We start from the raw sequence: 14,729 nt of genomic DNA, 5'->3' as shown, positions 1-14,729 counted from the left end.
CCCTTCACCACTACTGGGGTACAGGGTATAATAAGTTTGTGCATTTGTATGTAACGCCAAGAAGGAGGAATCATAGACCAACCTTTTAGTATACGGATCGGCTTAGAATTAAATTCTGAGTCGATTTAGCGATGTCCGTCTGTCTGTCCGTCTGTCTGTCTGTTGGTGTATTTTTGTGTGCAAAGTACAGCTCGCAGTTTTAGTCGGATTGTCCTAAAATTTGGTATAGGGTACTGTTTCGGCTCAAAGACAATCCCTATTGATTTTGAAAAAAATCGGTTCAGATTTAGATATAGCTGCCATATATATTTTTCACCGATCTGGTCATAATTGGAGTGTATATCAACCGATCTTCCTCAAAATCCGTACATCCGAATATTTTATGAGTCTCGAAAAACTAGCAAAATATCAGCCAAATCGGTTCAGATTTAGATATAGCTCCCATATATAGCTTTCGCCCGATTTACACTCATTTGCCCACAGAGGCCAATTTTTTGCTCCGATTTAGTTGAAATTTTGCATAGAGAGTAGAATTAGCATTGTAACTATGCGTGCCAAATTTGGTTGAAATCGGTTCAGATATGGATATATCTCCCATATATAGCTTTCGCCCGATTTACACTCATATGATCACAGAGGCTAATTTTTAACTCCGATTTAGTTGAAATTTTGCACAGGGAGTAGAATTAGCATTGTAGCTATGTGTGCCAAATTTGGTTGACCCATATATATATGTTTTTCTGATTTCGACAAAAATGGTCAAAATACCAACATTTTCCTTGTTAAATCGCCACTGCTTAGTCGAAAAGTTGTAAAAATGACTCTAATTTTCCTAAACTTCTAATACATATATATCGAGCGATAAATTATAAATAAACTTTTGCGAAGTTTCCTTAAAATTGCTTCAGATTTAAATGTTTCCCATATTTTTTTACTAAAATTGTGTTCCACCCTAGGGCATTAGCCAACTTAAATTTTGAATCTATAGATTTTGTAAAAGTCTATCAAATTCTGTCCAAATCGAGTGATATTTAAATGTATGTATTTGGGACAAACCTTTATATATAGCACCCAACACATTTGACGGATGTGATATGGTATCGAAAATTTAGATCTACTTTAAACTTGCCTTACTTGTTTTAATATATTTTAGTTTGTTTCAAAAATTTATAGTTTCTAAAAAATTTTAATTAAGAGTTTAAATAATATATCCATAATTTGTTAACTGTCTTATTCTTCCGGTTTTGATTAAATAGTTAATTGTATAAATTAATTTTTTAATTGAAAATTTAAAAATTTCAATCATTGACTTGACTTAATGTTTCTAGTATCAAAGTATCAATTATTTTTTTTAATTGAAAAAGTTTTCAAATCCAATCAACTTTTTAATTGGGAATATTTTGGTGATATTTTTTTCTGTGTGCACAAATATTAGTCGAATAAAAAGGTCATTGGAGCATCGTTGGACCAATTGCATCGAGTTAAGAGAAGGCTATAGTGGAAAAAAAATATCGGACCTGCGACGGGGATTCGATATGTATTTAGTCTTCAATTTAAAAATGGTTTCCTCAGTATTTTTTATAGTCTGCATTGGGACCTCAAAAAGATCGCCTCTGCAACATATACTCCCAAACATATTCTGCTTCAAGCACATATATTTTCAGAATTTGTTCAAACAAACAATGGATTGTATTGCTCAAACATTTTTTAATATTTAATATAAAATGCAGTTGTTGTTTTATTTGGAAATCGAATTTAATATAAAAAGTTTTTGAATTTATTTTTTTTTAATTCCTTTATTTTTTAAATAAAACTTTTTACATAATTTTAACCCTATCCGCTATTTTATTATTTTTTCTCGATTTGTTTTGATGCCACAAGAATGAATGTGTAAATTCAATAATGTTATCTATCTCCATCGTTATCTTTATCATAATCTGTTTGACTTTTCTAAACATATATAATAATTTTTATTCCAATTTAATATATGTTTGCATCCAGACACATTATATTTAAGAACTATCATTTGTTGCGTTTCGCTTGTTGGAACTAAAAAATGCCCAATCAATATTGGTTCAATGTTTTGTTGTGCTAGCATTTTGATCATGGAGTGATTTATATCCCTTCGCTAGCAGTTGTCTTTCAGTCAGGCTACAGGCTCATTTTTTGCAGGTGTTAAAATCACCAAGAATAAAAAGTTCGGACAATCCTATTATATTATCTTTTAAATCATCTATGGCTTGAGACATCATGGGCCAAAAATTTGGTTCAGGTATAAACTATAATAATGTATGATTCTTCAAATTTTAGCACAGTGTACTGAAAAGTATGTTCACCGTTGATCCATTCCTTTTGCAAAATTGGTTCCGATTCAATTAGCCTTTTAGCACAGCACTTAAATGACTTAAAGTACCTAGATTTCAAATTTCAAGTAAATCGGATGGAAATTGTGGCTTCCATGCCCTCACGTTGTCAAATCGGGAGTTCGGTCTATATAGAGGCTATATCAAAACATTGACCGATATATACCAAATTTAACATAACTCTTTATAAACATAAATTACCTCAGGTTTTAAACTTTTAACGAATTGGTTGAAAATTGTGCCTTCTATGCCCTCAAGAAGTCAAATCGGGAGATCGGTCTACATGGACCGATGTACATGAAATTTAGCACAACTCTTAAATAACTTAAAGTACCTCTTGATTTCAAACTTCAAGCAAATCGGATGAAAATTGTGGCTTCCATGTCCTCAAGAAATCAAATCGGGAAATCGGTCTATATGGAGGCAATATCAAAACATGGACCGATATATACCAAATTTAGCACAGCTCTTAAATGGCTTAAAGTATCCCTATATTTCAAATTTCAAGCAAATTGGATGGAAATTGTGGCTTCCATGCCCTCAAGAAGTCAAATCGGGAGTTCGGTTTATATGGGGGCTATGTCGAAACATGGAGATAAAAAACGAGTTTGTGCAAAAATTAAGCAAGATAGCTTTATTAATGAAGCCTTTAGCTTGATTACAAAAGACATCCAGACGGACAGACGCACATTGTTATATCGTCTTAGAATTTCTCCCCGATCATGAATATATATATTTTATATAGTCGGAAACCGATATTTCGATGTGTTATAAACGGATTGGCAAACTTATTATACCCCCATTACCATCCTATGGTGGTGGTATAAAAAGGGATGCGAGAAACATAATATGTTGTAACATATATGTCACAAACATAATATACTACTTTATGAACCTTATTTCTGCACCATAAAATAATGTGTTAACAATTTAAGCTTGTTTAATTTTTATTTCATTTATTAAGATATCAATACAAAGGAAGTAATGTTTACACCGAAACTTATGAAAAACAGACTTTTTCGTCCGTGAAGGTATAGAAGATTTCCATTAAAACATTTATTCCAATTTGAAAATTTTAAAAACTGTTCGTCAAATTTATTCTCGAATAAGTTAGCCCTAGAGGAAACGCATGCTAAATATTGTCCCAGAATATACACAGTCAATATTCTAAATACAGTTCAAAAACATCCCGACCTACCCTATTAAACGATTGTATTGTAGTTATTGTCACACGCTGTCATAATTGTAATAGCCATATATTGCCACCCCAGGCTCCAAATAAAAATACATAAGGCACTTGCTTAACCCTGTCATTAGCATTTTAGCGCCATTTGCCTCATATGAATAATATAGGAAAAAAAGTTTCTTTTTGCTAGTCGGTGGTAAAAAGAAACAAAGACAAATACACATTTCCTTCTATAAACAGCACGTAAAACAATCTGAAAGTAATTAAAATGTCTAAATATTAATGGCCTAATTACATATGATACGATCAGATTGCCCAGCAAACTATATTTACAATTTCAGTTAAACTTAATTTGCGCATATTTCTTAACACTCTGTGAAATTAACCCGCCAATGATCAAAGACATAACTAAGGAACTCGCAAACACACCCACCCAGCTGACAAATTTATATTATCTCATGCTTTTTTTATTAGACAAATAATTATTTTTACTGTCAGTAATGTTTATTATTAAAGAGAAAAAATAATAAAAAAAATAAATTTAACATCAATTATGAACGCACTAATTAGTATTGACACAATCGCTCTTTATTAGATCTACTAATCACAGGTGCGATTATAGAAATATGGGGAAAATGTTTTATTTGAACAAAGCAAAAGGAAAGATGTATAATTAGAATTAAAAAGCAAATTTTTCGATCATATATTTGAAATTTCGCAAAAAATATTTGAATCTTCAAATTTTCAAAATGCAGCTTTTTAAGAGCCAAATTTAGGTTTAAAACGCACCGTAGGATGGGAGAATAATCACGGTTACCACTCGAGTCAAAAAAAATCTACCAAAATTTGGAGTAAATTTTACCAAAAAACTACCAAACAAAACAATCTTATTTTCCAAAATTTTATTTCTATAGAAAATTTTGTCAAAATTTTATTTAATTTCGTGACGATGGCAAAGGAAAAGAGAAATGTTTGTACAAAGATTTATTTAGACAAAGGCCAACTATCATAAACCTTTTTTCGGAAGGTTCGAGTGTGGTTCACTTTGGGTTTAATGAACTACCCAAATTTATTTTGATAATTGGTTGATAGTTTTGCTGCAAGTAGAGGATGCTGATGAGGAATGTGGTAATTCCGAAACGTGCGTCCATCCAACCATCTTGCAGTCTATAGGGCTTTGCCCAAAAAAAATTGACAAACATTCTTTTCCTCTGTTGGTTAAGCTACTCTTGTAGTTTAGTCAACGCAATGGTTTTAAAGCTGAGATCAAAACAACAAATAAAATTGTATTTCTATAGAAAATTTTGTCAAAATTTTATTTTTATAGAAAATTTTGGCAAAATTTTATTTCTATAGAAAATTTTTGCAAAATTTTATTTCTATAGAAAATTTTTACAAAATTTTATTTCTATAGAAAATTTTGCAAATTTTTATTTCTATAGAATATTTTTGCAAAATTTTATGTCTATAGAAAATTTTTGCAAAATTTTATTTCTATAGAAAATTTTATTTCTATAGAAAATTTTTGCAAAATTTTATTTCTATAGAAAATTTTTGCAAAATTTTATCTCTATAGAACATTTTTGCAAAGTTTTATTTCTATAGAAAATTTTATTTCTATAGACAATTTTGTCAAGATTTTATTTCTATAGAAAATTTTGTCAAAATTTTATTACTATAGAAAATTTTGTCAAATTTGTATTTCTATCGAAACTTTTGTCAAAATTGTATTTCTATAGAAAGTTTTGTCAAAATTGTTTTTCTATAGAATCTTTTGTCAACATTTTATTTCTATAGAAAATTTTGTCAAAATTTTATTTCTATAGAAAATTTTTGCAAAATTTTATTTCTATAGAAATTTTTGTCAAAATTTTATTTCTATAGAAAATTTTTGCAAAATTTTATTTCTATAGAAAATTATAACAAAATTTTATTTCTACAGAAATTTTTATCAAAATTTTATTTCTATAGAAAATTTTGTCAAAAGTTTTTTGGTGTAGAAAATTTTGTAAAAATTTTATATCTATAGAAAATTTTGTCAAAAAAAATTCACAATTCTATATAAAAACTAACATAGCAAGATTTAATTCGTAGTCTTCTTTATAACAAACATTACCACTTTTTGATTATTTCAAAATATTAAAAAGGTATAGGTTAGGTTGGGTTAGGTTGGAGAGAGGAGTCGGATTTCTCCGTCTCATGTCATATGACATACACCTAAGCCAGAAATCGGCTTGTTGTGCACTCCAGTTTACAATTATAACCCCTTGCCTATTTTAAGAATTCTGTGCTTTCGACGAATTCCTTAATTTGTTTCCATTTTACTCCCTTCAATCGGTTTAAATTTGGAATGTTTTCGAATCCCAAATGTTGGGACCTGTATCTTGTAAATGCCGGGCAGTGACACAGATAATGTTCAAGTGTCTCGTCGTCCTCTCTACAAGCCCTGCATAAACTACCATTTATTACACCTATACGGTGCAAGTGTGCCCTGAGGTCCAAGTGTCCCGTGATAATTCTAATAGTTCTACTGATCGTACTCCTACTTTCCTTCAGTAGATCTCTTGTTTGATCTTCATCGGGATCTTCCCATATGATCTTCGTGGTACTACCGACTATTTCACTGTTCCACAGCTCTACATGTGCTCGTTTTGCCCACACTTTTAACTCGGACCGGGCAGCTCCAAAGGGCTTGGGGTTACCAAGTTTACTTCCTCAGCTTCCATGCCTTTTATCGCTAGGCCATTCATATGCTCGTTTCCATGTAAAAAGGTATAATTACTATTTAAAACGTTGAGAAGAGTTTGGTTCTATTCCTCATATTGAGATTAGAAAAAGGAAGTAATTATTTACAAATTACAACTGCAGCTTTGAGCTTTCAAAATTGTTGGATAATAAAGCAAAGACTATTGTGAGATAATTGAAAATCATATGAAATCAAAACTCAATTTCGGTATTCAACTTTCTTTTTATACAAAAATATTTTAAAAAAATATTTATATTATTCTTACCTTAACAAAATGGTCAATTGTAGATCATGTGCCAATCTTTCTAGAGCTGGAACTCCCTCAACTCTGAGAATATTAATTTTTTCTCTCAATGATCGGGAGACATTATTTTGGCCTTGGCGCTCTCGTAATATTTCAATAATGTTTGGTTGTCTCAAAAACGCAATTACCTAAAAATATTTAAGAGAACCGAATAAGTGATATTCTGGTATAAATGGTTCCTACACAGAACTAATTACTTTTTCATTATAGGCCACAGGAACTTCGTTATAACTATTATTTGACGATGAAGTTGCGTTCGAGGAGCTGCTTGGACCATTATTAAAGGGTGATGCAGACGTAGAAGATGAACTGTAGTGAGGCATATTATCGTTTTGCATAAATTGACTTTGTCTAGAGGCGTTTGTCGTCGACGATGACGATGAGGTCGATGATGGTCTTGGCGGTGGCAAGGGAGGATTAATGGCAGACATGCAATTACCATCTATAGCATCAAACTGTGGATGATGCTGGCGATGACGTATTATACGTGGGCACTCAATAGGCAATCGTGGATCCATAAATGAAGTCTGCCTATTATTGTGATCTATAAAGAATTGTTTACCCGATTGATCTAATTTTGTTTCCCAACTAGAGGGTAAATCGCGATTGAGCTGAGCAAAGGAATTCACAAGAGCCACCAGATCCTTATTGTACTGGTATCGCTGGAAACATGAGGGATCTCGCCTAATTCGTATAACCATATGTTTAAGGGCAGTATTGCGATTGTAGATGGCCAAAGCATCTTCATTAGTATGAAGCATTGAGTAAAAATCAGGACGGCAGAGCATTAAAACAGCCGGATGGCAGAAATGATGGAAATTTGTTGGTGCATTATGGTGATTATTATTAGGGGGCATTCCGTGAGGAGATTGCGAGACTTGCGTGTTATCCACATTAGGTCCCGATGAGTTAGAACGGTTTTCATTGGTTATAGTCCTTCGAATCGATTGATATCTTCGGTCCAATTGCTGGCGATGATGTTGTTCTCTACCTCCAGGGCCGTTAAGAGTTGTGGATCCATTGGATCCAGGTCTTTGCCAAGAAGTTGTCCTTGTTGTGTGATCTATATAGAAAATGCGGCCATGGCTGTCCATTCGAGCTTCCCAAGCTGGCGGCAAAGGTTCGCCAGTTGCATTGGCACTATTTCCATCACCTTCAGCGGAAAATATTGCACTAGTACGTAGAAGGCCACCTGCTGCTCCTCTTTCTGGAATCGATGGCAAACGTGTACTTGTTATATGCACTATTCCCATATCGTCTGAAGCATTTTCATCATCTTCATCATTATCCAAAACTTCTATCTGAGAAGTTGAAGCGGCTCCTAATTGCATATAATCCGCACTACCACGTGACCGGTCATCGGAATTTCGGGTGTTTGTGGAACCATGAAAAGCCGGCGAAGAAGGGGGTGTTCGTGATGATAGATAATTATAATCTAAATGACTAGTATGGGTTGGGCCTCCTAACGCCCCCGCGCAACCACCACCTCCTCCACTTGGTGTGCCCGTCCCTATGTACGTATCATCCAAGTTATTATTCATGGCAGCCGCAGCAGCTGCAGCTTGTTGCATTCTTGCTTGACGCCTAGCATGATGTGTAGGCGTAGGTGGACATATTAGACCCGAACCGGTCATTGTTCCACCTCCTACCCCTCCAACACGTTTCAAGAGTCGTTGCTGAGGACGATTATGCAATACCGGAGACCCTGTTCCACTATTTATTCCAGCGACCTGTTGCTGAGCACATGCTACAATTTGAGAATCAGGACTAAGTTGAAAATCTAGTGGAGAAGCACTACGGGTAGAACATCCTGAGGGTGGGCTACGATGTCTTTTGGGTGACAACATAAGTCGGCTAGGAGAGTGAGACTGTCGTTCTTCATAGGCAGTTTTCCCATTGGACAGAGTTCGCGTCAAGGGTCTATGTTGTCTTAAAGCAGACGTGGACGGGGTTTGAGGAAATTGAGTGTTGGAAGTATTCTCTTTTGTGGGGAATGCCGGAAACTCGTATGTTTCACTTGCGGGCACTTTTTTGGTGGTTATAGTATTGATATAACTATCCGGGCCTATTTTCTTCTTAATTAAGGGCTTAAATTTCATAGCTGGTGGCGACGGAGTAGCATTTAATTCATACTGTGGGCTTGAGTTGGAAGAGTTACTAGAATTTGCACTATTAAGCAGATACAAAGGTGAGTTGTTCGTGCTATTCGGGCCGCTGCCATAGCCATTGGATGCGTTGCCATATATATCGATAGTGTCATCGGTATCTAAAATATCAAATTTAAAAACATCTCCTTGTAGACGAAAATCTCTCCCAATGGCCCGGGGAGGCCAAGACCTTTCCAGTGGGCGATGCTGGGGTTGACGTAAATGTTTTTGTCTACGTTGAATCTGAGCTTCTTTATTGGCACTGGCCGATGCGTGCAATGCCGATGCTGCTCCCAATAAACTTTCCACAGCGGCAGCCTCTTCGTCAGCTTCTTCATCTATGGTAAAATTAGAGGGACCCACTAGACCCTGTGTACCATCAACTTCAAATACCGTTTCCGCTGGTACCGTCTCATAACACTCACGTGCAATCCATAGATTAAACGAATCCGTTGCCGTCGACGTAGTTGGTGTAGACGAAGCCGGAGACTTAACATTGGCTCTTTTCTCCTTTTTCCTGGCCCCACTAAGCGGTGTTGAAGTACCACTTTGTGGTGACAACGTCCACGATTTTCGACGTGCACCGCTACCTCCACCATCACTGCCTATGCTACCGTTATAGGAATTTGTGGGCGAGAGAGTAGTTGCCGAAGCTGGGGTCTCACAGGACTTTGTGGTTAAAAGTGTTTGTTGGCGTTGTTTTTGAGCTTGCTCATCTTCAATGGCGGACACTGAGGTTTGCTGGTTAATTTGATTGTAATCTTTTAGAGCTGGAAAATATAATATAAAAGTTGAAAGGTTACTAACGGACATCGATAATTTTTAGGTTTATGAGGTTGTGGGAGGCATTAAGACAAGAGAAGGAATTCGCCATTTGATATATCTACAATAACTATAGCGTGGATAGAAATTTGAACATTGAATTCCTCGGAAGAAGCTCGACAAACTTACAAATAATCTCTCGGATTTTTATTATCGGATGATAGCAATGCCAACATTTCGGGAAATATAAGAAATGACCCAGAGAAGTGGAAAATTCGAATGATGCTTCTTCGCTATATACTTAATTTTTTTTTCCGTTCGATCCTTCTTCTGTTAAAATCCCCTAGGTTCCAATCAAAGAGAGATAAGTAATTTAAATAAAAGGGAGATTTCATGGACTGTCCATATAGATGTATAATGGATTAGATTAGTGAGTCGTGAACAAAATCCAAAGCAACTCTCGTGAATGTGCGTGAATGGAACCAAAATAAATATGTCGTGCGTGAGCGTGGTGAGAAATAAAATCGGCTCGTGAATAAAATTTCTGCAAAATCACGCTCACGAAAATAATCCAGATTTAATTCACACTGGTATGTTAATTGAAATTAATTTAGCTCTCGAACTGTATTCTATTTTTGAATTTTGTTACCTTAGCTTATTTCCGTTTGTAAAATATCGTGAGTTTCGTGAATTTGTCGTGAATCACGTGAGTTGTCGTGAATCGTGCGTCTTTAAAAGTAGTTCGTGCGTGAGTACTGGTTTTCATTTCGTGAATGTGCGTGAGTGGGCATGGCTACCACACGTATCGTACGTGAGCGTGCGTAAATAATATTTAGCTTCGTTAAAATGCATGAGTGTGAGTGAAATTTCAGTCAGGCGCACCTTTAATGTGGAATTTGTTAGATTACTTGCCGTTCGTTTCGTTTATAGTAGTCGAAAAAAATCGGTGAAGTGGTAATTTTTTCGACATTTCTGGGGTTTTAAGCATTAATATGAAATTTTTCCGAATAAATATATTCAGCATTTTTGTTGGCCGTGCCAAATTTGCTGAAAACTGCAAAAAATTCCCTGCATTTTTCGAGCTATGGCCAAGCGAAAAATAATAGAAAATTGCAAAAAGTACTCTAAATCGAATTTGGTGAAAACCCTATAGTGGCTCATAAAAAACGAACGGCAACCAATCTAGCAAAATCCAGAAACTACTTTTCTCCTCTCATTGAGTACTTTCGGCTGCGATAAGTGATTTTTTGTTTAAAATTTTTGTGTCATTAGTTTCAGCGCCACCTATATGTGAAAAACGGTTTATATACGAACACAAAATAAAATGTTGTGATATCTTCTTTTCACCATTCTTCCTTTGCTATGAATTCAAATTTATTTTCCCGTTCGATTCTCTCTCTGTTAAAATCCCCAAGATACCAACCAACACTAGATATGCCATTTTAATAAATGGGAACAAGCTTTTAGTCGAGGACTGTCCACATATAGAGAAAACCAAACAAATTTCGCGATGTCTGTTTATACCATCGAATAGTGTACTAAGAGATTTATATTTTATATATAAATCTGGATGCCCATATTTTTCCTTTTGGCTATAGTGGGCACATTTCTCTCAGGGATATATTTTTGTGCGTCATATATTGGGAATCCCAAACATATTTTGCATTACCCGTTCTTACCATCGTATAGAGGACTAAAAGATCTAATTTTCCATATAAATCTGGATGCAAATCTTTTTCCGTTTGGCCATAGTGGAAGTACTTTTTTTTCGTAGGCCATATATTGGGTACGCCAATATGGGATTCCAAGCACACATTTTAAAAAATTTCCGTTTTTCACATAGGAATTGGGATGTCCAATCCAGTAGGACACAGTGAACACATTTCACTCGAAGAACACATCCCACATATTTTTAAGTCGTTTACGACAACTGAGAATCCCAAACACATTTTGCATTATTTAGTTCCCTATGCGATGGTTTCATATTGCCTTTGGTATACATTCCTGTTTGGCCAAGTTATGCCAATCTCTTTAGAGGATTAACAGGTTGGCTGATAAGTCCCCGGTCTGACACATAGATGGCGTCGCTAGTATTAAATGCATATTATTTTTATATAGTACCAACCTTCAAATGATTCGTGTCAAACTTTGACGTCTGTAAGTCAATTAGTTTGTGAGATAGAACGTCTTTTGTGAAGCAACTTTTGTTATTGTGAAAAAATGAAAAAAAAAAGAATTTCGTGTTTTGATAAAATACAGTTTCCTGAAGGGAAAAAATACGGTGGATGCAAAAACTTGGCTTGATAATGAGTTTCCGGACTCTGCCCCAGGGAAATCAACAATAATTGATTGGTATGCAAAATTCAAGCGTGGTGAAATGAGCACGGAGGGCGGTGGACGCCCGAAAGAGGTGGTTACCGACGAAAACATAAAAAAATCCACAAAATGATTTTGAATGACCGTAAAATGAAGTAAAATGAAGGCCTTAAAGATATCAAAGGAACGTGTTGGTCATATCATTCATCAATATTTGGATATGCGGAAGCTCTGTGCAAAATGGGTGCCGCGCGAGCTCACATTTGAACAAAAACAACACCGTGTTGATGACTCTGAACGGTGTTTGCAGGTGTTAACTCGTAATACACCCGAGTTTTTCCGTCGACATGTGACAATGGATGAAACATGGCTCCATCACTACACTCCTGAGTCCAATCGACAGTCGGCTGAGTGGACAGCGACCGGTGAACCGTCTCCGAAGCGTGGAAAGACTCAAAAGTCCGCTGGCAAAGTAATGGCCTCGGTTTTTTGGGATGCGCATGGAATAATTTTTATCGATTATCTTGAGAAGGGAAAAACCAACAATGACTATTATATGGCGTTATTGGAGCGTTTGAAGGTCGAAATCGCGGCAAAACGGCCCCATATGAAGAAGAAAATAGTGTTGTTCCACCAATACAACGCACCGTGCCACAAGTCATTGAGAACGATGGCAAAAATTCATGAATTGGGCTTCGAATTGCTTCCCCACCCACCGTATTCTCCAGATCTGGCCCCAGCGACTTTTTCTTGTTCTCAGACTTCAAAAGGATGCTCGCAGGGAAAAAATTTGGCTGCAATGAAGAGGTGATCGCCGAAACTGAAGCCTATTTTGAGGCAAAACCGAAGGAGTACTACCAAAATGGTATCAAAAACTTGGAAGGTCGTTATAATCTTTGTATCGCTCTTGAAGGGAACTATGTTGAATAATAAAAAGGAATTTTGACAACAACAAAAATTTGTTTTTCTTTGTAAGACGGGGAACTTATCAGCCAACCTGTTATAGCACAATTATGATTATAGCTCATTTATTTTGTGCTGATACGAATATTCATATAAGGATTTATATATATCACCAGGGCTTCTTTAGAACATAGTTGAGGGCTTTGTGTCATTCTCTTAACAGTATCAGAATGAAGCAATAAACGTCCTTGATAATCTATAGTATGGACCTGGCAGAACAATACCAGTCTCAAAACTCCATACCATAAATAATTCCATAATACTCTATTAAGCCTACTGTTACTTGTTAACAACTTCTGTCGTAACATTCATAACATTCCGAATATAATCACATTCTCTAAAATGAAAGCTATATACCCCAATTTACAGCACCACAAACTTATTATTTATTTTATATGGTTTTTGATCTTCCCTAATGTAGATATGACTGTAGCTACAGCAACACTTACTTCTTCCACGTTTCTTGCGCAATATAACAAGTGGCTCCTCATTCTCATCCTTCGCTCCAACAATGATTTCATTTTCCAATGTTGATGAACAAATGTTAGTGCCATTTGGGATGTTAGTTGTCAAACCGACAGCACCCTCACATTCTTCCTCATCGTCATTACCAATACGCACGGTAGCTATTGTGTCGATATTCAATGGCATACAAGTATCATTTTTTTCTATAACATCTAAATTATTATGATCTATGTTAGTGGTTTTTATTGAGGCAGTATTACTATTTTTTTGTTGATGTGGAGATGCTGCCAATTGTTCTCCTTGTGATGTGACGTCATTTGTTAATTCCAAAGTGGTGTTTGCGAATGCCATCACTAGTTCCGAATCGGCTCCGGTAGCTTCATAAAAAGTTTGATTACTGCTTTCATCTTCGCCATCATCAACGTCGCTGCCAACATTAACATTTTCAACGTCACTGGCGCCGGTCATATATGTTGGCGTATGAGATTCGGTTTGTGGTTGTAGTGTTAATTGTGAATTTTCATTTCTACGTTTGTTTACATTATTTTGCGGTGTGTCGAGGAGACCGCTGCCGACGTCGTTGCTGCCACTGCTCTGCTCTTTTGCGCTTTGATCTATTGCTGCCACTGGATTGCTGCTTGTCTCAATATCATTATTCTGTTGGTTACTGTTCATTTCACACTCCCCCATTAGTGAGGGGTGGTAATGCTCCCCCATTTAGAGCCACAAGGAAACAAGCTTCCACATTACACTGTATTAGTTGGAGAAAGAATGGAAAACACTGCTCCCATTAATAAAACCGTGATCTTGACATTTCACACACTCACTTCCTTGTCTTCTATATTAATTTTCGTTCTCTTCTTTCCTCTGCTCCACTTTTGCAAAATTTATAGATTTTTTCGCCATAAACTGTGTCAAACCATTCTGTATACGAATTTCCGACTTCATTTCGACCAAACTATGAAGTATATTTGGATAACTATATTTTTACTTCCATTTGTAGTATATCAACCACTTATTTCTTATAGATTCTCTATTTATTTATAATTTTTTTAACTAATTAACTCGACTATGGGAACTGTGCCGACTAGTGAAAGTAAATCGATAATGGCAATATCCGATAACCAACTATAAACTTTTTGTTAATATGGTCGATAATATGTAATCGAGACTTTTAGCGATTATGATGTTGTCAAATTTTAAAGGGCACCTTATACGGTCGGATAAACCCTGCGACACAACACGTTGCGGCGACAAATCCGATTGTGTAAGGTCGTGTTCGGCTGTCGCGGGGACGTGTTGGCATAAAATCAAAACAACTTTGATTTTTTCTGGTTGGGTGGTACAAATCATTGAGTGTAAGGGGATGTTCGACAAACATTATCAAAGACAAATTTATTTTTACATTAAAAACAGGCATTTCTGCGATGAAATTAATGATGGATCGCCAATTCTGGTTGAAAATTAAAGAAATACA

General features: G+C 35.7%; 1 protein-coding gene across 2 annotated transcripts in view; it reads right to left on the bottom strand.

Moving 5' to 3' along the window:
- The window catches only part of Hecw (Hecw ubiquitin protein ligase), an 85,612-nt gene extending 71,273 nt beyond the window's left edge, over window positions 1-14,339 (bottom strand). The window contains exons 1-4 of one of the 2 annotated variants that reach the window (XM_075299141.1): window positions 13,513-14,339; window positions 13,237-13,455; window positions 6,797-9,516; window positions 6,561-6,727 (exon numbers count right to left, since the gene is read on the bottom strand). In XM_075299141.1, coding sequence (XP_075155256.1) covers window positions 6,561-6,727; window positions 6,797-9,516; window positions 13,237-13,455; window positions 13,513-13,969 — 3,563 coding nt within the window. In that variant the 5' untranslated portion in view covers window positions 13,970-14,339. Of the gene's footprint in view, window positions 1-6,560; window positions 6,728-6,796; window positions 9,517-13,236 lie in introns of both variants that reach the window. The other variant, XM_075299140.1, reaches the window with a different exon arrangement.
- Between the last annotated feature and the right edge of the window lie 390 nt (window positions 14,340-14,729).

The sequence above is a fragment of the Haematobia irritans genome, chromosome 3, assembly GCF_050003625.1.
Source record: "Haematobia irritans isolate KBUSLIRL chromosome 3, ASM5000362v1, whole genome shotgun sequence".
Classification (NCBI taxonomy): Eukaryota; Metazoa; Arthropoda; class Insecta; order Diptera; family Muscidae; genus Haematobia; species Haematobia irritans.
The sequence above is the reverse complement of the archived record's forward strand: the minus strand, read 5'-3'. Positions and strand labels throughout refer to the sequence as shown.